Raw genomic sequence first — 25,000 nt, 5'->3', positions numbered from 1 at the left:
TAGGATGCACATGTCTAGGAAAAGTCATGAAAGGAGGGTCCTGAAATTTGATCGAGTGCAAAGATATACATTTTCTTTACTCACAGGCAGTGGCGGACTGGCCACCGGGCAAGCCTGGCAAATGCCAGGAGGGCCGCGAGACTCTGGGCCGCTCAGAATGTATTATTTAAAATTAAAAAAAATGTTTTAATTATTATTTGTAATTTTGTCTCTGGTGATTTTCATTGAAAATAACTTTTTTTCAGCAGACCGCGGCCCAAACATATTATATCGGCCCGGGCCGGACAAGTATATCCGGCTGCATCCTACACGCGCATCACCCGGACGCATGGACACCATATTTGGTTCGAGCGCGTCATCATACCGCGCCTGCATATTTGCATATTTGGTTCGGACTACGTCATCGCCTTACTACGGTGGCTGAGGACGATCCGCTTACTATGCATTTCGATATGAGATAGATGCATTTTTGTATTTCAAGTACTTATGGATATGACCGATCGTATTTATGGATATTTTGATATGAGATAGATCATTTATGAGATAGATCATTTTCGTATTTCAAGTATTTATGGAATTTTCGTCCTATTTACTTAATGCTTAGTTTTTAAAAACAAACCAAATAAACACATGCGTCCGGGTGATGCCAAACGTAGGATGCAGCTGGACCCTTCTCGGGCCAGGGCCTAACGTGACGTGACGTTACACGCATTTTCCCATGATCAACTCGTTGCTACGCAACGCTAGATAACTCGACATAGAAATAGAATAGAAGAAGAACGATAAACTGACAGGAAAATTGCATCTAGCTAAAATAAAATGAATCTGGGCACTAAACGATCAAAGGGTGGGGCAGAGAAAAAGAGGGACAAATCGAAGAAAGCTCTATTGGCAGAGGGGGGGAAATTAACAAAAATAACCGATCTGTTTGTGAAGCAAGCAGCAGGTACTAGCGTAATTCCTTCAACTAGCACTAGCACTAGCGTTGAACTTGTGGAGGGAGACGACGAGGGAGAGAAACATGGAGACAAGCAAGAGGAAGTGGCAGAGGAATCGGACATGGACACGGGACTTGTGGCAGAAACAGTTCATCATGACAAGCAAAAGGCGTTGGAAATTACCTGTACATTATCAGAGGAAACGGCGGCCGCGGGAGCAATGAGCGGAGCCGGTAGGATGGCTACAGAGGAGCAGTATGATTTTTTCAAGCGACCAAATTTCGACACACTTGGACAGTTTTTCAAGTTTCACCCACATCAGTCGGCTGAAGGAACAGCCAAGAAAGCGTTTAACCGCAAAGATGGATCACAACGGAAATGGGTCAGCTATCGTGATGAGGACCATTCTTTATTTTGTGCAGTGTGCCTGGCATTTTCTAAGATAGAGAGACAGACAACAGGGCAGCAACAGAGAGACAGACAACAGGGCAGCAACAGAGAGACAGACAACAGGAGAGGACAGCAACAGAGAGACAGACAACAGGAGAGGACAGCAACAGAGAGACAGACAACAGGAGAGGAGAGCAACAGAGAGACAGACAACAGGAGAGGACAGCAACAGAGACAGAACTGAGGTGAGGTGAGCAACAGAGATACAGTAGTTCAGAATGATAACAAACAGTTCATATGACAGACACAACTAATGTCAAAGATAAGATGACCAGCAGCTCAAGGCAGTATACTTTACTTTAATTTAATTAATTGATTCATGTTAAAGGAAAAATATTATGAATATAAAAAAATGAATAAATGAATAGTCTTTCTTTCCCTAAGAAAGAACCCATTAAGGTTTGACATGGCATTCTCTCTCTCTTTTTCTTTCTCTCTCTCTCTGCTGAGAGACCACTTGCTATTCAAGTATAGCCTACTCCTAAGTTTTTTCTGTTGTCCTCACAGAACGGACTTGCTTTTTCTTCATGTGCTTTATGCCAATAACATACTCCATTGGGATACGTGTGTTTCTGGTCATAGGTTCTGGTTGGTGTAGTTGTAGCGTATCTGGTGTAGGTAGGGGCCCGAACAATGACTCAAGCCCAGGGGCCCCCACTAGGTAGGGGCTATGCTTGGGAAATGGAGTTCAATATAAGATCTAAAGAATTAGCCTACTTGTTGTGAGTTTGATTTCAGAATTTAGCAGTTGGCATTGTTTCTCATGTTTTGGTCTGGCCTATGTATGCTATTTGTCCTGAATGTGCCTTATAGCATACTACTGGTTATACTATGCTCTCAATAACGTTGTGTGGATTGTTGTCGGCACTCTGAATTCATCAGCGATTGTAGTGTGTCAGTTGCGTGTGTGTGTTACATTTGTGTTCCAAATGTCTACATTAGATTCTAGTCAGTCTGGTTATCTCAAGCTTTTTATGTTAACAATCCGTGTTGATGTTGCGTTTGGAAATAGGGCTGTTGTGTCGCAAATGCCAGTGCCGTTTTTTGAACCCAGTCCGCCCCTGCTCACAGGGGTCAAATGACGTGGCTGTTCTAGTGTTAAGTGAAGTCTTTTTTCTAAATTGTATTTGTTTTTAGTGGACTCTCTTAGCGACTTTCGTACGTTTGTATGTCGTACGTTCGTCTGGAGTAGGTGAATCAACGGTACGTCTCACACGGTCATCACAAGAGAGGCTTTCTGTCGTAATCCGTGCCTCTCAGAAGTGTTCGCCCCTCTAAGGCTGTTTTTAATGAAACAAACGGCGCAGTTTGATGATGTCACAGCTGACGGAGCGTGTCTGTCCTGCAGCTCTGGTGCGGCTGCCTCACCTCTACGCCAACTTCGTGGCCGAGCAGTACATCAGCGTGTTTGCCATCTCCCTGCCCTACACCAACCCCTCCAAGTGAGTGTGGACGCACAGATACACACACACACACACACACTCTACTATTGACACTTTTTATTGAATTATGCCTAGTGCCTTATTGTCTCCAAATTGCAAGATACTGCTAATTGTAAATAATCTTATTTGTCACACTTCTCCCTCCCTCTCTCCCTCTCTCCCTCCCCCCCTCCCTCCCCCCCTCCCTCCCTCCCTCCCTCCCCCTCCCTCCCTCCAGGTTTAACCAGTACATCGTGTCGTTGGCTCACCATGTCATCGCCATGTGGTTCATCCGCTGCCGACTGCCCTTCAGGAAAGACTTTGTGCAGTACATCACCAAGGTGTGTGTGTGTGTGTGTGTGTGTACATCACCAAGGTGTGTGTGTGTGTGTGTGTGTGTGTGTGTGTGTGTGTGTACATCACCAAGGTGTGTGTGTGTGTGTACACATCACCAAGGTGTGTATGTGTGTGTGTGTGTGTACATCACCAAGGTGTGTGTGTGTGTGTGTGTGTGTGTGTGTGTGAGAAATAGTCCGTCCCAGTATTACAAGCCGGGTTGAATTATAACAACCCATCTCTCTCTCTCTCTCTCCCCCATCTCTCTGTCTCTTTCTTTCTTTCACTTTCACTCTCCCTCTCCCCCCCACTCTCCCTCCCTCTTTCCCCCCTCCCTCCCTTCCCTCCCTCTCTCTCCCCTCCCCCCCCTCCCTTCCCTCCCCTCCCCCCCTCCCTCTCTCTCTCCAGGGGTTGCGCTCCAACGCCCTCCTCCCGTTTGACGACAGCCACGAGCAGAGCAGTTTCCGCGCCCGGAGCACCAGCCTCAACGAGAGACCCAAGAGGTACACACACACACACACGCACACACACACACGCACATACGCACTCACGCACATACGCACAGACAGACACGCACATACGCACGCACACACACACACACACACACAGACAGACACGCACATACGCATTCACGCACATACGCACGCACGCACACTGAAACAGACATGCACCTACACACAGACATGTACTTAATACACAGTCACACAGACAGACACACACACACACACACACACAGACACACACATAGGGCTTACACACCGGCAGTTCCGAACGCCGGTTCGCGTTCACGTTACGAAACCTCCGAACGTTGGCGCTGTCTGGTATGAACGCGGGCTCGTTCGCCAGACAGCGCCAACGTTCGGAGGTTTCATAACGCGAACGCGAACCGGCGTTCGGAACTGCCGGTGTGAAAACCCTAACAGACACACACAGCTACTCCTTGTAGACCAGGTGACCCTGTCACCCAGATCACACACCTATCATACAGGAGTTTTTTGGGTGTGTTGTTGTCAAGGTGACACCGGACTCAGCATGACTGTTATCGTGGTGTGACGGTTGCTATGATTTCTCTCAGGTTGCCATGGTGATACATTTTTTTTTTTTTTTTTTTTTATGTCCATAAGGTTTCTCTTTTCTTTGAATTCAGTTGATATTTTTTAAATGTTTATGAACTCATCCACATTTATTACAGCTTACTGTACATGGTGATGGAGAGAGGGCAGAGTTTGGGTCTTTCTATCTCTCTCTTTCTTTCTTTCTTTCTTTCTTTGTATCTTTCTTTCTCTCTCTCTCTCTCTCTACCTCTACCTCTCTCTGCTGAATTTACATTTTCAACAGTGATGAATTACTCCAGTAAACAAAGTATTAAAACACACACACACACACACACACACACACAGATAGATCAAAGAGAGCTTATGTCATCAACTCTTTATAAATATAAAAATCTATAAATGGAACTTTGCGTGGATCCTGAGCATTAATCCCCGTAATAAATCATGTTATCAAATCATATTAAATTACAACGGCGTCTCAATAACAACAGTGACCCCCCCCGTTAACCCCCCTGTCCTACACCCAAAGCCCACCCCCTTCCCATAACCATAGGATGGACCTATGTGCCCATCCTATATACCCACCTTAATGGTCTGTTGAACTGTCAATCAACTTGAGGTCTGGATCGAGCCACTGGCCTTAACTCTTGACTCATCGAACTCTTAACTACACACTTAGACAGCTTATGTAACAAACTACAGCAGAGGCTTTATCACCTGAGGCGACTCAGACTTTATGGGGTGAGAAAGCAGATCATGAGAATTTTCTATCAGTCCATTGTTGAAAGTGTAATCAGATATGGAATAATTGTGTGGTTTGGCAACTTAACTGTACAACAAAAAAACTGACTAGTCAGCATTCACAAAACAGCTATGAAAATTGTAGGTGAAAGAGACTATGTGATCCTAAATAAACTATATGAAAAAGCTGTCCTGGACAAGGCTAACAAGATAATCGCAGACCCCCAACATCCGCTCTCCACAGAATACGAAGTTCTCCCCCTAGGTAGAAGGCTTCGCATGCCAAGATGTAACTATAAGCTCTTAAAACTATCATTTGTCCCATTCTCCATTAAACTAATCAATTCGCTCAAGCAGAAACGATGATTAGGACATGATCACCAGCACCTGCACTTTATCTTAGACACCACTTGAAGGGCCATGTGCAATATTCGGAAACACCACTTGAAGGGTTATGTGCAATATATATTTATACCAAATGATGCCATGTCCAGGTGGAAACTGCTGCCAATGTCACTCAATGTTTGTTGCTGTCCTGTTGTTTACTTTGTCTACTGTATGTTGTATGTATCGTCTCTGTTGCACTTGAAGCATGAAAGTACCATGCCCAAGACAAATTTCCCCTCGGGGACAATAAAGTATAATCAATCAATCAATCAATTAACTCATCGGTCTAAAGCGGACATTTTAACTCTTAACTCATCGATCTTAAGTGGCCATTTTAACTCTTAACTCATCGCTCTTACGTGGCCATTTTAACTCTTAACTCATCGGTCTAAAGTGGCCATTTTAACTCTTAACTCATCGGTCTAAAGTGGCCATTTTAAATCTTAACTCATCGGTCTAAAGCGCACATTTTAACTCTTAACTCATCGGTCTAAAGCGGACATTTTAACTCTTGACTCATCGATCTAAAGTGGCCATCTGAACTTAACTTTATTAACACCAACGTTTGGACATAGACATTGGCCAGACTACTTCTACACTCCTAACCTCCCCTCCCCTTCCCTCCTCACCTCCGCTCCCTCGTTTTTGTCTTTAAACAAATTACTTTAAACGCGCATAATCTCCAGCTTTTTATAGATTTATTTTTTATCTCGCTTCGTCAATTTGTACTACTTGTAACTTAAGATTTCTTCTAACCTGGGGGGTATTCCATCAACGTCGCTAAAGGAAAATCCAGGCTTATTTTTGATAAGTTGAGACACTTTGATGGAATACCCCCCTGGTTAAACCATATATGCTCAGCTCCAACCCCTGGTTCATACAAACCTCAAATTATTCCTTTAATTTTTATGATTTGTTGTGTGTTCAACTCCCAAACCCTGCTGAGTCCACTTCGATCTCACTTCCTGTATAATAGCCATCGCTCTACCTCACTTCCTGTATAATAGTCAGTGCTCTACCTCACTTCCTGTATAATAGCCATTGTTCTACCTCACTTCCTGTATAATAGTCATTGCTCTACCTCACTTCCTGAATAATAGTCATTGTTCTACCTCACTTCCTGTATAATAGTCATTGCAATGTTGGCTTCTCTTCCTGCTTAATGTGATGTTGTTGATTTGTGCATTTTCTTCCTGAATAGTTTTTTTTGTGTGTTTTTGTTGTGAAATGCAGAACAGTTTACCTCCTGTTGGCTTGTTACTGTTGTTCTTGTTGTTCTTGTTTTTTTTTTCTGTCCTCATATCACCCTCTGTTTTCTCCTCCTTCCTTCCTTTTTTCCGGTTCATAATGTTCACTGCTCCTAAATATCTTCCTTTCTACATCTTTTGTTTTTGTTTGTTTTGTTTGTTTTGTTTTGTTTCATCCCTTAATTTGCCTCCTCCCCCATCTCCCCATCCTCCCCCCCATCTCCTCCTCTGACTGGGCGCTGTGTTGTGGGTGTGGTTTGGGGGGGTCGGGCAACACCTTGGATTCCTCCGTTCCAATTGGTCCCTCTGACCTGCTTGGCCCCGCCCACACTCCCCACGCCCCCCCCACGTGACGTGCGTCCATCCATCACGTGTCACTCTGCGTTTACGACGCCTGAACGACGACACAACGTTTCCTGTTTCGGCATATCCTCAACACCCCCTCCAACCCCAACCCCACTCCACCCTCCCCCTCTTCCCCCTCACACCAACATACCAACACCTTCCTCCCTCCCCCATTGCCATGGTTACCAGTATGCGGGCAGCCAAAGTGGCGAAGGCGGCGGCGGTGGGCGTAGCGAATAGCAGCTCTCCCGTTAAAGAGCTGAGAGATCTGTCGGCCATGGACGCCTTCCGCTCCCGGAGCATCAGCGTCTCCGACCACGCGGTGCGCAGGTAGAGAGCATTCTGGGTAACCCACAAAAAACCCAACAACATCAACCACTTCCTGCTTCGTCCTCCGCGGTTGGGGGGTTGGGGGAGCGTGGGGGCCGTTGTCATGGGGACCGGTGGTGGGTGGTTGCCAGGGAAACCTGACTGTGGGGGTGGTGCATGCTGGAGGAGGGTTTGTTTGTTTGTTTGTCTGTTTACTTATTTTTTGGCCGAAATCTCATAAATGTTGTTTTTGTTTTTTTTGCTTTTACCTTCTTTCTTTTTTTTGCATGAAGATTGTGCTTCAGAAAACAACTTCATATCTGTGGATGTGGTTCTGTTTTTAACCCTGTTTTTCTTGAACACCTAGTTTTGTTTTTTGTTTCTTTGTTTTTTTTTCCCGCTTGTGCTTTTTGCTGGGTGTGTGGTGCTGACTGGTTTCGCTAACCGACCAATGACTGGGGAGCATGCGTAGCTAGAGGGGGAGGGGCTTACGCTGACTAAAATCCACTGCAACCAATGACTGCCTTCTTTTGCTCCCTGGTGGGAGGGGACTAACGCTCTCTGGGCCAATCAGAAGGGCTCGCACACAACACAACTGCTTAGCCAGCCTGTCTGTCAGAGTGTAGTTTTTACGTTGCTTTCTGTTAGTTTCACTCACAGAACACCCCTACAGTGTGTACCTCTTCTCCGTACCAGGACAATGTGTCGGTTGGGGTTTGAATTGTTGCTGAAGTGGGGCTTTCGGGGACTATTTTTCTAACAGTCTTGATAATCACTTACTACCAAACCACTGCACACCACACTGAATGAATGAGAGCAGGATTCGATGTTACAGTTGGTTGTCTGATAATGTTTTATCACCTCTCTCTCTCTCTCTCTCTCTCTCTCTCTCAATGTGTGTCTTTGCGTGTGATAATAATATGCAGTGTGCATATTTTCTTGACTCATTTACTACCACTCTTCGCCAGCAGGGGGCAGTAGTGGTTCAGTAGTGTGGAGTCAGCGCATACCCATTAGGAGTCAAACTTTTTCTGCAATACAGAAGGTATTTCCTCTCCATTTAAAGAGAGAGAGAAAGAGAGAGAGAGGGTGGTGAAACACTATTAGACATCATCAACTGCAATGCAGATCCTCTGGACTGGACTAGCTGTGATAAACGTGTCTGGATGGTTATAAGAGAGTCACCTTTGAAGAGATTGTCTCATTTCGAACCCTGCGATGGTGGACACCTTCCCCCAGACACGGGGTTCGTGGTGGCCCTAGTGGGTAATGGGTTGGACTGGTGATCAGAAGGTCATGAGTTCAAATCCCACCTGGGAACACCACCACTAGCGTGCCCTTGAGTAAGGCACTCAGCCCTAAATTACTCCAGGGAGACAGACTGTCCCTGTAATTGTCTCTAATTGACTAAAGTCGCGTTGGATTTTGGATAAAAGCGTCTGTTGAATGGTGTACATGTAAAATGGAGACTCCATGCAATCACATTCCAGTCAGAATGACTCAGCGTATAGTCACAGGAAGTCCTAGTGGGGACGTCTTTTGCTGGTACACCATGTAGCATCAAATGACACGGTTAAGATGAATATTCCACCATGTCATAAAGTGTTACCGTAATGGACAAACTGTAATCTAAATCTAATCTACTTCATTTAGAAAAAAAAGAAAAAACGTTTGATTGATTGTTTTGTGGTCATGGAGGTCTGGGGGAAGTGTCCGCCAGAGCAGGTCGGTTGACCTGCGTGTTGTGTTGGAACAGAGCTTTGGTCACGAGCTGGGACTTGGTCTGAGCTAGCTAGCGATAGCCTAGCGTGCTAGGAGAGGATCAGTGTCAGTCACGCCACGTTTTATATTTACATTTGTGTTCTGGAGGATTTGAGAGGGTTTGTTGTTGCTCGTTACAGATGCCTGAAGAGAGGGTTGATACAGGTGCTGGAGAAGGTGAAAGTAGGGATTGTGTTGTTTGTTAAGACTCAAAACTGTGCAAAGAGCTTTAGAGAAGTGTAGCCAAACTGCCAAACTGGCTGACTGGCTAATTGGCTGGTTGGCAGACTGGCATACTCTCCAGCCTTTAGTCAGGCCCGAGGTACTTTCTCCCGGAGGTGAAACCAACTACTATCTCACACATTGTCATCTTTTGTTTGAGGGTATTTATATAAATAATACAAAATTATGATCACAAGGTTGGCAGATCGGCGGTTCGAGCCCCGGCTGGCCACATTTCGAAGTGTCCATGGGCAAGACACTGAACCCCAAATTGCTCCCAGTGAGCTGGCCGGCGCCTTGCATGGCAGCTTGCCGCCATTGGTGTGTGAATGTGTGTGTGAATGTGTGTGTGAATGGGGTGAATGAGAGGCCATTGTAAAGTGCTTTGGTGCAGCAAAAAGACGCTATATAAGTGCAGTCCATTTACCATTTACTGATGAGTCAGTTAATGTCCCCATCAGACCACCTGGGATAATGTCCTCATCAGTATTCAGGGGTAGTCAGACTCGGTGCGTCCCTATTAGCAAGATGCCGCTTGTCCTGATTTCCCCAGGGGGGGTTTGAGGGGACAACGGTTGCCGTGGATACTAAGCAGTGCCTGAGAGCCTGTGGATTAAATGCTGATGGGAGATTTGGACGAGGTGACAACTAAGCGCTTATTGGCGGTCGTACACCCTCACACACAGACGTACTCACACACACACAAGGAAAGAAAGTGTCCTACCTGCGTCCCCCATTTTGTTCTGAGCAAGAATAGTATGTGTTTTGTCCCTTAGTGGACAGTGGACAGTGAATCAGTGTGTAGTAGTTTGTGTGTATCTGGTGGTCTTGTGACGACACACCCTTTGAGAAGAACAGATTACTTATACGACTTAGACCAAGTCCCAGCGTGTGCAAGCGCGTGTGTGTGTGTGGTACCAAGTCCCAGTGTGTGTGTGTGTGTGTGTGGACCACTTGTGTGTGGACCACTTGTGTGTGAGAGTGTGTGGCCATGCATGCTCTCAGGCAGAAATGTGGGATTATGTACCTGAGTGAAAGGTGTGTATTAGTGTGTGTGTGTGTGTGTGTGTGCGTGCGTGCGCGTGCGTGTGTGTGTGTACGTGATTTGTCGCTTGCACGCCTCGATACGCTTTTGTGGGTGTTGGAAGCTTGCATGCCTCTGTGTGGTGGTGTGTGCATCTATGTCCTCCCCCCTTCCCCTCCCCTTCCCTACCTCTATGCCTGTCTCTGACCCTCCTCCCCCTCCTCCTCCCCCTCCTCCTCCCTCTCTCTGGCGCCCCCTGCAGGATGCACACGTCCAGCACCACGTGCAGCCTGGGCTCGGCCGATGAGAACGCGGCCACGGCGGCGGACGACGGGCTGAAGACCGTCCACCTGGAGCTGACCGAGACCTGCCTGGACATGATGGCCCGATACGTCTTCTCCAACTTCTCTGCCCTGCCCAAGAGGTGGGGGGGGGGGGGGGTGGGGTGTGTGTGTGGGGGGGGTGGTGTGTGTGTGTCGATACGTCTTCTCCAACTTCTCTGCCCTGCCCAAGAGGTGGGGGGGGGGGGGGGGCTGTGTGTGTCCCCCGATACGTCTTCTCCAACTTCACTGCCCTGCCCAAGAGGTGTGGGGGGTAGGCGTGTGTGTGTGTGGGTGTGGGGGGGGCTGTGGATGTAGGGGGTGTCTGTGTGTGGGTGTGGGGGGGGGTGCTGTGTGTGTGTTTGTGTGAGTGTTTCTGTGAGCCTGTGTGTGTGTGTGTGAGTGTGTGTGTGTGCTGTAAAAATATCAACAACAAAGCCTATGACATCATCATAGTCAAGAACATACTAACATACTGTATGTCCCTGAACCTTCACCTTTGACCTTTAACCCCCCCCCTCCCCCCTCCCCCCAGGTCTCCCATCGCTGAGTTCCTGTTGGGGGGGGGCCGCAGCATGACCTGGCTGGTGGGCAACAAGCTGGTGACCATCACCACCAGCGGGGGGGTCGGGACCCAAGCCCTGCTGGGGCTGGACATGGCCGAACGCCTGGGGGGCGGGGGGGAGATGACCAGGTAACACACACACACACACACACACACGCACACACACACACACACACACAGGCTCGCACACACACACACACACACACACACACACAGGCTCATACACACACACACACACACACACACACAGGCTCATATACACACACACACACACACACACACACACACAGGCTCATACACACACACACACACACAGGCTCATACACACACACACACACACAGGCTCATACACACACCTGGGGGGAGGGGGGGGAAATTACCAGGTAATACACACACACACACACAAAGAGGCTCATACACACGCACGCACACACACACACACACACACACACACACACACACACACACACACACACACACACACACACACACACACACAGTGCCCTCCATAAGTTTAGGAAAGAAGAAGCATTTTCTTTCTCTTCTTTCATCTCCACATGGAGGAATCAACGACACAGTTACTAGTCCAGATTATCAAACTTCAATCCAACATTTTCATATTTTATTTTTCCATTTTTTTTTCAGATTTTGTTAGATTTTCATTAGAAATGACAACCAACCCTTTCTGGACAGATCTGAATATTCATTTATGTAAAATAAATAAGGAACACTAGTATTTTGTCAATAATAATACCTGTTAAACAATAAATAATGATGTAATCAAATTCATGTTTGTAATACCATCAAACCCCACCTTGTTGAAATCGAATGAAAAGACATGGCCGACAGGAACCGTGATATCTTAAAGGGAAATGCTTGCATCCTGAAGGCAGTAGTGTCAATGTATTTTTTGATAGCCATTACTACACAGCCCCCCTCCCTCGGTCTCTGCTCCCTCCGTATCTCTGTGTGCTCCAGTGGTGTGTCTCCTCTCTGCTGCTCCCTGCAGGTCAGACCCCACCCTGCACACCCGCCAGACCAAGGAGGCCCCGGCCAAGCTGGAGTCTCAGTCCAGCCAGCAGCTGAACAGAGCCACGCGCATACGGGTCAGGTCCATGTCTGGTAAGGGAGGAGGAGGAGGAGGAGGGGGGGGGGGGAGGGGTAGAGGGAGGAGGAGGAGGAAGAGGGGGAGGAGGGGGAGGAGGAGGGGGGTGGTCACGAGGAGGAGAAGAGCAGGTAGTTGTGATTGTGAGGAGGAGCAGGATGATGATGATGATTTTGATATTTTCTCCTACCCTACCCTCTTTCTTCTTTTCTCTTTCTCTCCCTCTCGTCATCTCCCTGCATTTGTTCTTTCTCTCCCTCCCTCCCTCTCTCTCTCCCTCCCTCCCTCCCCCTCCTTCTCCCATCCTCCCTCCCTCTCTCTCTCCCCCTCCCCTCCCTCCCTCCCTCTCCCCTTCCCCCTCTCCCCCTCCCTCTCTCCTCCCTCCCTCCCCCCCTCCCTCCAGGTGGCCACGCCCTCAGAGCAGGCCCCGCCCAGAGCCTCAGCCCCCTGGTCTCCCCCTCCGAGGGGGAGCTAGGCGCCTCCCTCTCGTCTCCCCCCTCCTCCTCCTCCCAGGGCCCCGCCACCCTGGACGGCCTGGGCGGCCCCCCCTCCTCCCCCTACCCCCACCCCGCGGCCCCCCCGCCCCTCAAGGACAAGCCCAGCCTGGCGGACTTCGCGCCCATGCTCACCCAGGGCTGGGCCGAGATCTTCATACGCAGGCCGTCAGGTAAGAGCAGATACACACACACACTCACTCTCTCACACTTCTGGGCCCTGGACAGTCTGGACGGATTGATGGCAGCTGCTGGACTGAAAAAAATCAGGTGTAGTGCTGAGGCACAAATATGTACATTTCAAGCCTGCAAACTGCGACACTTTAAATGAATGTGCAATAACACTATGTGCAATATGACAACCCTAGTCGTCTATCTGTACAGTATAGTATAGTGCAGGGGTCGGCAATTAGGTTTGGCCTCGGGCCAAATTTTTTTTGAGCCACTAGATGGCGGGCCCGAACATAATCAAAGGCTAATTTAAGTAATTGATTGTTTAAAAATGTGACACGTTTGCTTTGACTTTTCTTTCGACTGTACACATCGCTAGTCAACTAACACAGCTTGTTTTGTGAGCCTGCTAACAATGTAAAGTAGTGTTCTAGTTAACTAGGTAGCAGTCCAATCCATTACGTTGCAGTATTTTGGCTTGACTAGCGAGTTTGTGTTGTGATTCTCAACAACGTTGAAACGTAGTTTCACACTTTTCCATATTTTTGAATAATAAATGTGTGGACTGACGATGTAGCGTAGCCTAACTTATTCTAATAATTATTTAACATGGTTTCATTCTGATAATTATTCCCCCCTCCTCCCAGACAAGGTCACATTATTGGATTGGTTGTTTGCGTGCTGGGTGAAGTTAGCTAAACATTTAACCTGCTATCTAGCAAGAGAAACATAATGTCACTCTCCAAAGGTCTAAAGAGGAAAGTTGACGGTGAAAACAGGGCATTTAAAGAGGAATGGACAGCGAACTATGCGTTCATCCTACCTGGTTTCATCAATGCAAAGCCGTTGTGAGAGACATTTTCCGTGCTCACAATGTTCCCTTTCTATACATGCGAGTCGTCCTTTTCGTCAATGAATGCGATAAAGACGCACGAGAGGAATCGATTGATGCATAAAAACCTTGAGAACTGCCTGTGGATTAAAGTGACGTCAATATCACCAGATATCAAGCAAATACTGACCGATGGGAGATGCTTTTTGTTTGCGCCGATTTTGTTGTCAATGTTTTTCAGAAAATTCAACAGAATTTGCGTTGTTACTGTTCATATGTGTGTTGCAGTCACATATACGTAAACATTACGTTTGAATGGCTTACTGAGCTCGTGTTATTTTTTTCAAACCACACACGGTATGTCGGCTATTTCAGCACCGTGACGTGTTGTCCACCTACTTATGATTCACTCTGAGGGGTTCAGGGTCAGTGCGCTTCGGTGCACCCCGCTGCCTGATTGTCTGTCCCTGTGTCATTCACTTTCAACATGGATACTGGGGGTTAGTCCTTCGGTGTTCAGCTGCAGTATTCTGGGTTCGAGGTCAGCAGACCTCTCCCCCGGCTGCTGCCGAACACCAGCCCGGGTGAGGGGCCCTGGTTGGCAAACTTTGTTTCGCTTCTTGCTTTTGGCAGTCATTAGCTACTTACGGGGGGCACCACGAGAAGGTGTTTGCCACGCCACATCAACATGCACGGATGCTGAGTGCTCTCTATTCGCTTGTCTAGCTTTAGAGACCCCTAGCTTTAGACGACCTCGCAGTGGTGTACTCTGCTGGAAATTGGCAGTCTGTGGAGGGGATTCTGAGCCAGGACATGCAGACACTAGTGGCATACTTCCGGAAATGGAGATTGAAGCTTAGCGAGGCAAAGACGGTGTCGGCTGCCTTCCACCTTAACAACAGGGAGGCTAAACGTGAGCTTAGAGTACACCTAGATGGAACTCCCCTGCCATGTTCCGCTGAGCCAATCTATCTCGGCGTGACATTGGACAGGACGCTCACGTTTCGCCGACACCTCGAGTCACTGCGCAAGAAGTTAACAGCTCGTGTGGCGTTGATGAGGCGACTGGTTGGCTCGGGCTGGGGCGCCGGCGCAAGGACCTTGCGCACGGCAGCCCTAGCCCTCGTTTATTCAACTAGTGAATACTGCGCCCCAGTATGGTGTCGCAGTGCCCTCACCCGCCTCATCGACTCGCCTATAAACGAAGCCTTGCGCATTGTGACAGGATGCCTGCGTCCTACCCCCGTGGACAACCTTCCCATCCTAGCAGGCATCCAGCCCGCAGGCCTCCGCCGCATGGGAGCCACAGCACGTCTCGCCTGCCGGGCCGCGGAGCTTAATAACCATCTGCTCCATGATAGGCTCACTATAACAGCGGAGCCCTCCCGGCGTCTCAAGTCGAGACACCCATTTGTGCCTGCCGCACAGGATCTCAGGCAGCAATGCAGAGATCTCAACATCAGTGCGGCAGGATGGGCGGATTATATGTGGCGCGCGGAGTGGGAGGCTAACACCTCCAAACTCCGCGACCACATCCCAGTTGCCGGCGCTGAGCCCCTCGGGATGGACTTGCCAAGGCTATCCTGGGTGAGGCTCAATCGTCTCCGGACCGGCGTCGGGCGTTTCCGCTCATCAATGCACAGATGGGGCTTGGCCCCAAATGCGTCGTGCGAGTGTGGCGCAGAGGACCAAACCGCAGACCATATTATCCTGGATTGCCCGGTGTACCACCCACCCAACGGGATGCATGGTCTGTCGGTATTAGATGACGAGACGATGACGTGGCTTCTGGAGGGGTGTCCAGAAATATAGCCCGGGTGAGCCCCTCAACCAGGTCTCGGGGTGGTAAAAGGGTAGCCCCTCGGCCCCGAGCCTGGTGGAGTGGAGAGGAAAAACAACTACCCATACGCCGAAGAAGAAGAACATGGATACAAGTACAATAAGCATTATTCAGGTGGAGGTCGATTCTCTATTCGGACATTATAGGCGCTATATGTGGGACTGTCGGTCCGATTTTTTTTTTTTTTTTTTTTTTTAAAGAAGTGGATTCTCAAAATAATCTGCTGGGCCAAATATTATTGGTGACGGGCCAGCAATGGCCCACGGGCCGCCTATTGCCGACCCCTGGTATAGTGGATAGTGTACATAGCCTTTATTTATGTAAACCAGCTCCTTCCCTTGTCTTTTTTAGTTTTTTTTTTTTCTTTCCTAGCACCAGGGGAGCCACCCCTCCTAAATTTCGTTGTTTGGTACCTGTACTATAGCAATGACAATAAAGACCATTCATTCATTCATTCATTCATTCATTCATTCATTCATTATACACATCCGCAGGCCGTCAGGCAAGAGCAGAAGTACTGGTACTGTGTACACACACACACACACACTCACTCTCTCACACACACTCACACACACATACACACACACTCATACACACTCACTCACTCACTCACACACACACACACACACACACACACACACACACACACACACACATACATGTGTGTACATGCACAAAGCACATGTTGTTGTTGTTGTGTGCGATGTGAGCTCCTTGGGGGATCGATAAAGTACCTTATCTTATCACACACACACACACACACCCGCCACACACACACACACCCGCCAAACACATACACACCCCCGCCACACACACACACACACACACACACACACACACACACCCGCCACATACACACACACACACACACGTTAACCTCGTAATCCACAGTGCATCGGACCTGATCAACACACACACACACACACTCCTACTCCTGCAGGGCTGTCATTGTCCTTGACACACACACACACACACACACGCACACACACATACACACACACACACACACACACACACACACACACACACACACACACACACACACACTCCTACTCCTGCAGGGACTGTCATTGTCCCTGACACACTTAACACACCTCATGATATTTCATGATATTTCCCAATGTTTTTTTTATTAAATATTCAGTTCTGGACAGTGCCCAAGGTCCCTCTGCCCATGCAGCTGTCCGCCTGTCTGTCTGCCTGCCTGTCTGTCTGTCTGTCTGTCTGTCTGGCAGCTGAGGTCTCTGGTGAGAGCCTGATCACAGTCTCCCTGGTGTCAGCTGCTGAATAATTCCCTCTGAATTTGTTTGTTTTGGAGAACGGGCCTCCCTTTCACAATGTCTCTATCCCTCTCTACCTCCCTTCCCCTCCATTTCTCTCTCTCTCTCCCCCTCCCTCCTCTCACTGCTGTCAGTCGGCCACCTTTTCACTGTGCACACACACACGCACCTACACACACATATACAGACACGCACACGCACGCACACACGTACCTACACACACATATACAGACACGCACACGCACGCACGCACGCACACACGCACCTATACACACATATACACACACACACGCACGTACACACACATATACAGACGCACGCACACACACACACACAAACACACACACACTGCCATGCAAGGTACACATCAGCATTTGATTTCCCAGTGGTATACTGTCCACAGCAGGAGGCCCAGCCTCTGGGTAGTGTGGGGACACGGTCTTCCTGTGTTACTGGGCTCTTGCCTCATCCTGCGGGAGGGAGGGAGGGAGGGTCATTGGGAGGGTGACTAGGTGGGAGGGAGGGTGGAAGGAAGGACACATAGCTGGGTAGGGAGTAGTGTTACCCGGTAGCGTACAGCGCAACCTAGCATCAAACTGCCAAAGCCAAATAAACAAATTGTATTAACAATTTAAGATTTTAAAAGACACACACACACACACAATACTTAGAATCACTTAATCCTTTTTGATTGATTTGATTTGACTGACTGGTTGATTGATTGATTGGTTGTTATTGATCAGCTGCCCCTAACCCGTCTGATTGACCGACCGGCCTGCCCGCCTGTCTGTCTCTCTGGCGCCCCCTGCCTGTGTGTGACAGCAGGGTATCCGCGGTGTCTCGAAAAGTATTAAAAGTTGATAAGTACATTTTGGGAAAATCAAGATGTATTAAATTAATTAATTAAAGTATTAAAAAGTCTTATCACGATTTTATGAGGTCTTGAATTTTGTTGGTATTTTTCTGAATTAGACTCTGTCCAAAGAGTTTGAATCCTAAAAACTTTTAGTAAAAGTTCGTGAATTTATTAGTTTTATTAAAAAACTAAGATGAACCGCAAACTTAAACTGTTAAGTTAAAGGTGTCACTGATGTAAACGGTTACAGCTCGAAGTGGCGGTGAGGACTGGAAAAAACATGGTCTTTAAAAAGTCTTAGAAAGGTATTGAAATTAACCTCAAGATTCCTGTATATACCCTGGACAGGTAACACCAGCTGGCTGATGTGTCTGGAGAACCCCCCCAGCCCCTTCTCCTCTGAGCTGGGCAACATGCCCCTCCAGGAGCTGTCCACCATCCTGATGGCCATGGACGGCGTCACGGAGACCCCCTCCAGCGCCCCGGCCGCCCCCCCGGCCGCGGCCCCGGCCCCCCCCGAGGCCTCCGCCCCCCCCCAGCCCCCCCCCTCCTCCTCTGAGGCCACGCAGCATCACGGAGGAGGAGGAGGAGGAGGAAAACCTGGCCCTATTCAACGGTCTAATACGGGTGAGTGTGTGTGGGGGGGGAGGGGGGGGGGGGGGGGTGGGTGGGTGTGTGGGTGGGTGTGGGTGGTCTGTTTGTTTGCCTGTCTGTCTGTCTGTCAGCTTGACTGCCTGTCTGCCTGTCTCTGTCTGTCTGTCTGTCTCTCGCTCTGTCTGGCTGTCTGCCTCGCTGTCTGCCTCTCTGCCTCTCTGCCTGTCTGTCTGTCTGTCTGTCAGCCTGCCTCTCTGCCTGTTTGTCTGTCTGCCTGTCTGCCTCTCTGTCTGTCTGTCTGTCTGCCTCTCTGTCTGCCTGCCTCTCTGCCTGTTTGTCTGTCTGCCTGTCTGCCTGTCTGTCTGTCTGCCTGCCTATCTGCCTGTCTGCCTGTCTGTCTGTCTGTCTGTCTGTCTGCCTGCCTCTCTGCCTGCCTGTCTGCCTGTCTGTCTGTCTGTCTCTCTGCCTGCCTCTCTGCCTCTCTGTCTGTCTGTCTGTCTGTCTGTCTGTCTGTCTGGACTATTGTTGACAGGGGGTCTGTCAGAGTGACCTGCTGCAGAGAGATGAGACGGTCCAGACATCTGAGGGTGTAAACAGACCTGCTCAGACCTTTTTTGGTCCTTTTTTCTCTCTGTACGCGCACACACACACACGCACACACACACGCACACACACACACACACACACACACACACACACACACACACACACACACACAGAGACACACACACACACACAGACACACACAGACACACTCAGACACACACAGACACACACACACACACACAGAGACAGACACACACACACACACACACACACACACAGAGACAGACACACACTCAAACACACACACACAGACACACACACAGACACACACAGACACACAGACACACACACACACACACACACACACACACACACACACACACACACAGAGACAGACAGACACACACACACACACACACACACAGAGACAGACACACACTCAAACACACACACACACACACACACACAGACACACACACAGAGACAGACACACACACAGACGTGGTCTGACTCCCTCAGATGTGCTGCCGTGCTGAACCCTCTTATTCTCCTCCCTCTGTTCTCTCTCATGATAATGATGTTATCCCTCCATCCTCTGTTCCTCCTTTATCTCACATTCATCTCATCCTCCTCTTTCTCCTCTTTCTTTATCTTGTTTTAAAACGTTGTTTCACTTGTTTTTACGACATTGTCATTATTGACCTTATCTTCTTCCCCCCCTCCCCCACACCCCCCCTACCCCCTCCTCCTCATCTTCTTCTTAAAAAAAAAATATGTTTTTTTGCTTTCGATTGGTTAATTGTTCATTCTCCCTCTCACGCCGGTTTGTGATTGGCTCCTGTGTGTTGATTGGCGGCGTGCTACACCACGCCCCCCCCCACCCCCCCCACCCAACCGCTCCCCCCTTCCAGTGGGTTCTCTCTCCTCTCTGGGGTTCTGCCCACCCCCAGGCCGGCTGCACAGGAGCATTTCCTGGGCAGGTACATCCATACGTGTGCCCCCCCCCCCTCCTCAACCCCCCCCCCCCTCCCTCATAACATACATCTCCCCCCCCCATTAACACGATCGCTGCCCCGAGGAAAACGATCCATCAACCCAGCCAATCATAACAACCCATTAATCAACCCGCTGCAGTGACGAACCAATCCGATGACTGGGATTGGTTCCTGGTGATTTTAATCGTGACACCTTGATTTCTCTTTAACACCCCCACTGACTCCCCCAACCGAACGTACTTCCTACCTGCCTGACCTTTAACCTATGACCCCTCCCTCACTCCTGGACAGAGGGAGGTGGGGGGGGGGGGCGTTTCGCCGTGTGTGTTACCGTGGCAGCAGAGTGAGTCCAGACCTCATCCAAAACAACACACCGGCCTCTGTCTGCCTTTTTGTCAGTTCTGAGTCGGCCATTTTGAGTTTGGTCCTGGGGAGCAGTCCAACCCAGTAGCCAGGGGTCGTGAAGCCACCGTGTGGCCACAGGGAGAACTACAGCCGGTGACAAAAAGCAACGTTTCCCCCGTCGAAAATCGTCTGGAAGAAGTACGTTTTAGACAGCGGTTTTGGTTTCTATTATTTGCTAATATTATATGTGTGGTGGCCTGGGAAAACCCTTCACATGGTGGCATTTTGACATTTTCATTTTTTTTTATTTCCATAAATTAGAAGTTCTCAGCTATTCATAACTGGTGACTGAGATAGCCCTTTATTTTAAAAAGTTATGAGCATTTTAATGTAGCATGTCAAAAAAAGTGAAAGGGGAGAAATCCTCCCCTTTCTCCTCCGGGTCGGGGGAGGAGCCTATGCAGATCGTCCGGTCTCGTTAGTCTGCTTGTGATGCGGTGGTAGTCTGCTTGCCTCGTCGGTATGCGAGGGACAGATCCATTTGTGTGTCTTTTAGTTAAGATGTTATTACTTTATGCTTATTGTGAGCATCAGTAAACTGGCAATAACACAGGTGGAAGTATCGTCTCTCCTTTCGCTCATGTGTGCGTGCGTTGCTTAACTGAGAATGAGACACGTTCAACGTGATGTTGTTTCGCTAGCAAACTACCCGCCACAAAAACATCAAAATAAGTACTTTCTCTTTTGTTTTCTTAAAATGTTTATTCACCATAATGTAGTATGGAGTTCAAAGTACTAGAATACCACATAATATCAAAATCGCCAAAATCGCGGTTTCCATCTATATTTGCTCTTTGCCACGAACGAACGCCAGCGACATCCGACGGGTTTTCCCAGGCCACCACACATATATGTAATATGAGGCTGAAAAATAATACAAAAAATAATTGTATATGTATTTTACCTGATTGAAGGCACGTCACGAGCATACCCGCACGTCCATGTCTGTGGAAAAGTAAACCTAACGCAGGTCAGAAACACACTGCGGTGGCGTCTCAGAGGTCAGAGGTCGCTGTGCCTATAAACAACACGTCTCGGCTTCGGTGCGATCACAGAGGAACGCACTGGCTAATCACAGTTAGCTAGTATCTTGTTATATATAAACTCTACACTCTACGTACAGTATATACAGCATATATACTGTATATATCTATCTGTCATTAGGATTGGTCAACAGTTTTTTGGCGGGAACCGCCTTTTCCCAACGACACCGGTTTCAGTCTGAGGTGGTGTTACGCTCTATCCCGGAGACTGCCGATGGCCCCGGGCCTGAGCTGGATTACTCTTCCTGCTGCTAACTGGTGGATTGATGATTCACTCGCTTAGTCAAATGTATCGATTGTAAGTCGGTCGGTTTGGAATAATAAGGCGTCTGCTAAATGCCAAAGATATAAATGTAACTGAACGTGTAGCGTCGTCGCTAACAGACGCTGTCAGTTGGGGTGTTTGATGCTGGTTGGATGAGGTCTGGCCGAGGCTGCTGCTGTGGAGGAGACAGATAACCACCTGATTCATTGCATGCGTTGTTGTTTTTTATTTTATTTTTTAAAGGAAATCAAAATAAATAATAAAGAGAAATAAATAAAGGAACTGAACTGCTGTCTGTTGATGCTGATAAGCCAATCATGGAGACACTACTGTCTGTCTGGTGGCGCTCATTGATCTGTGCGCGTGTGTGTGTGTGTGTGTGTGTGTGTGTTTGTGTCTGCCTCCCGCTGATTTCGCTTGATGACTCATCAATGACTCTGTCTTATCCACTGCGTGCGTGTGCGTGTGTGTGTGCGTGTGTGTGCGTGTGTGTGCGCGTGTGCGTGTGCGTGTGCGTGTGTGTATGTGTGTGTGTGTGTGTGTGTGTGTATGTGTGTGTGTGTATGCGCGCACCTGCATGTGTTAATGTGTTGATCTCTCATGATTAGCATGCCTGCGAATTGACCTTGTTATGGAAGTGTGTGTGTGTGTGTGTGTGTGTGTGTGTGTGTGTGTGTGTGTGTGTGTGTGTTTGGGGGTGACCTCTTAGTCTGTTGGAATATAACTTGATCTTAGTTGTTTTGAAATTGTGGTGTGTGTGTGTGTGTGTGTGAGAGAGTGTGTACAGCATGTGTGTGTGTGTATGTTTGACGTGTGTGTGTGTGTAATGTCATATGTGTGTGTGTTCCTCTCTGACTCCCCCTCCCCCCCCTCTCCTCCTCTCTCTGACTCCCTGCCCCCCCCCCCTCCTCCTCCTCTCTCTGTCGCCCCCTGCTGCAGACTCTGTGGTGGTGTTGGAGGAGGGGTCAGGGGTCAAGGCTCCGGTGGACTCTCCCTCTGATTGGACGGAGAGCGAGGAGTTCGAGGCCATGCCCTCCGAGCCCATCTTCATCAGCGCCGACAAGTTCTCCAAGCCCCTCCCCTCTACGGGCACGCTGAGCAGGGTGAGTACAAGCCCCTCCCCCCCCCACGGGCACCAGTCAGCAGCACGCACACGTCAGGAAGCGGAGCCGGCGTTTAACGATCGCAAGGTCGGCGGTTCAGTTCAATCCCCCGGGCTCCTCCTGTCCACGTGTCAAGGTGTCCTTGGGCAAGACACCGAATGCCCAAATTGCTCCCAATGAGCGGGGCCGGCGCCTTGCGTGGTAGCTTGGCCGCCATTGTTGTGTGAATGAGAGGCCATTGTAAAGCGCTTTGGAATAACTACCGTGGAGAGTAGTATAGTTGTCACACTACAGCTAGTATACTATAGTTAGCACACTACAGCTAGTATACTATAGTTAGCACACTACAGCTAGTATAGTACAGTTATCACCCAACAGCTAGTATAGTATAGTTGTCACACTACAGCTAGTATAGTATAGTTATCACCCAACAGCTAGTATAGTATAGTTGTCACACTACAGCTAGTATACTATAGTTAGCACACTACAGCTAGTATACTATAGTTAGCACACTACAGCTAGTATAGTACAGTTATCACACTACAGCTAGTATAGTATAGTTATCACCCAACAGCTAGTATAGTATAGTTGTCACACTACAGCTAGTATACTATAGTTACCACACTACAGCTAGTATACTATAGTTATCACACTACAGCTAGTATAGTATAGTTAGTACACTACAGCTAGTATAGTACAGTTAGTACACTACAGCTAGTATAGTACAGTTAGCACACTACAGCTAGCATAGTACAGTTAGTACACTACAGCTAGTATAGTACAGTTAGCACACTACAGCTCGTATAGTACAGTTAGCACACTACTGCTAGTATAGTACAGTTAGCACACTACAGCTAGTATAGTTCAGTTATCACACTACAGCTAGTATAGTACAGTTATCACACTACAGCTAGTATAGTACAGTTAGCACCCTACAGCTAGTATAGTACAGTTAGCACACTACAGCTAGTATAGTATAGTTATCACACTACAGCTAGTATAGTATAGTTGTCACACTACAGCTAGTATTATAGTACAGTTAACACACTACAGCTAGTATAGTACAGTTAGCACACTACAGCTAGTATAGTACAGTTAGCACACTACAGCTAGTATAGTACAGTTAGCACACTACAGCTAGTATAGTACAGTTATCACCCTACAGCTAGTATAGTATAGTTGTCACACTACAGCTAGTATAGTACAGTTAGCACACTACAGCTAGTATAGTATAGTTATCACCCTACAGCTAGTATAGTATAGTTGTCACACTACAGCTAGTATAGTATAGTTGTCACACTACAGCTAGTATACTATAGTTATCACACTACAGCTAGTATAGTATAGTTATCACCCAACAGCTAGTATAGTATAGTTAGCACACTACAGCTAGTATACTATAGTTATCACCCAACAGCTAGTATAGTACAGTTATCACCCAACAGCTAGTATAGTACAGTTAGCACACTACAGCTAGTATAGTACAGTTATCACCCAACAGCTAGTATACTATAGTTAGCACACTACAGCTAGTATACTATAGTTAGCACACTACAGCTAGTATAGTACAGTTAGCACACTACAGCTAGTATAGTATAGTTGTCACACTACAGCTAGTATAGTATAGTTATCACCCAACAGCTAGTATAGTACAGTTAGCACACTACAGCTAGTATAGTATAGTTATCACCCAACAGCTAGTATAGTACAGTTAGCACACTACAGCTAGTATAGTATAGTTATCACACTACAGCTAGTATAGAACAGTTAGCACACTACTAGCTACACTTTACATATGCTATACTTGCTAGTATAGCTATCACACCACAGCTAACAAGCTACTGGTAGGATGCTACAGCTAGCAAGCTACTGGTAGGTTAGTATAGCGTATTGTCAGGTTTAGTGATTTAGTGCTATAGATGCAAGGTCATAGGTCAAAGCCAAATAATGTCAAAGCCAAACGTAGCAGAACTAGAGGCTGGACACTATAGTAAGCACTCTCTAATAGCAAGGACATGCCCATAGATGCATTCCTCCATCCTCACACCTCTCCTGTATCATCCCTCTCTCTCTCTCTCTCTCCCCCTCCCCCTCTCCCCCCCCCCTCCCCCTCTCACCCCCCCCCCAACCCCTCAGTCGTCCTCCAGCTCCAGCCAGGACGAAGAGAAGTCCACCCTGGAGGAGGTGAGCGAGGGGGCCATCCCCGTCGACCTGCCCGCCCTCGCCCCCTCCACCCCGGGCAGCCAGGGGCCCGAGCTCCCCTTCCAGACCCAGACCCAGGCCCAGGGCGCCCAGCCTCAGCCCCAGCAGACCCTCAACAAGTCCAGCTCCTCCCCCGAGCTCCAGACCC

At 48.3% G+C, this 25,000-nt stretch overlaps 1 protein-coding gene across 1 annotated transcript in view; it reads left to right on the top strand.

The window, feature by feature from the left end:
* Window positions 1-25,000, top strand: part of tsc2 (TSC complex subunit 2) — a gene marked incomplete at its 5' end in the record, with an annotated part of 72,813 nt that overhangs the window by 40,766 nt on the left and 7,047 nt on the right. Inside the window, 11 exons of the mRNA XM_080522954.1 lie at window positions 2,737-2,830; window positions 3,048-3,150; window positions 3,554-3,648; window positions 7,110-7,250; window positions 10,499-10,660; window positions 11,092-11,250; window positions 12,131-12,243; window positions 12,630-12,893; window positions 18,048-18,326; window positions 22,487-22,650; window positions 24,787-25,000. The exon at window positions 24,787-25,000 is cut by the window's right edge and continues 466 nt beyond it. Coding sequence (XP_080379080.1) covers window positions 2,737-2,830; window positions 3,048-3,150; window positions 3,554-3,648; window positions 7,110-7,250; window positions 10,499-10,660; window positions 11,092-11,250; window positions 12,131-12,243; window positions 12,630-12,893; window positions 18,048-18,326; window positions 22,487-22,650; window positions 24,787-25,000 — 1,788 coding nt within the window. The remainder of the gene's footprint in view (window positions 1-2,736; window positions 2,831-3,047; window positions 3,151-3,553; window positions 3,649-7,109; window positions 7,251-10,498; window positions 10,661-11,091; window positions 11,251-12,130; window positions 12,244-12,629; window positions 12,894-18,047; window positions 18,327-22,486; window positions 22,651-24,786) is intronic.

Source organism: Nansenia antarctica (genome assembly GCF_963989245.1).
Source record: "Nansenia antarctica genome assembly, chromosome: 2".
Classification (NCBI taxonomy): Eukaryota; Metazoa; Chordata; class Actinopteri; order Argentiniformes; family Microstomatidae; genus Nansenia; species Nansenia antarctica.
This window is presented reverse-complemented; position numbering and strand designations above follow the sequence as displayed.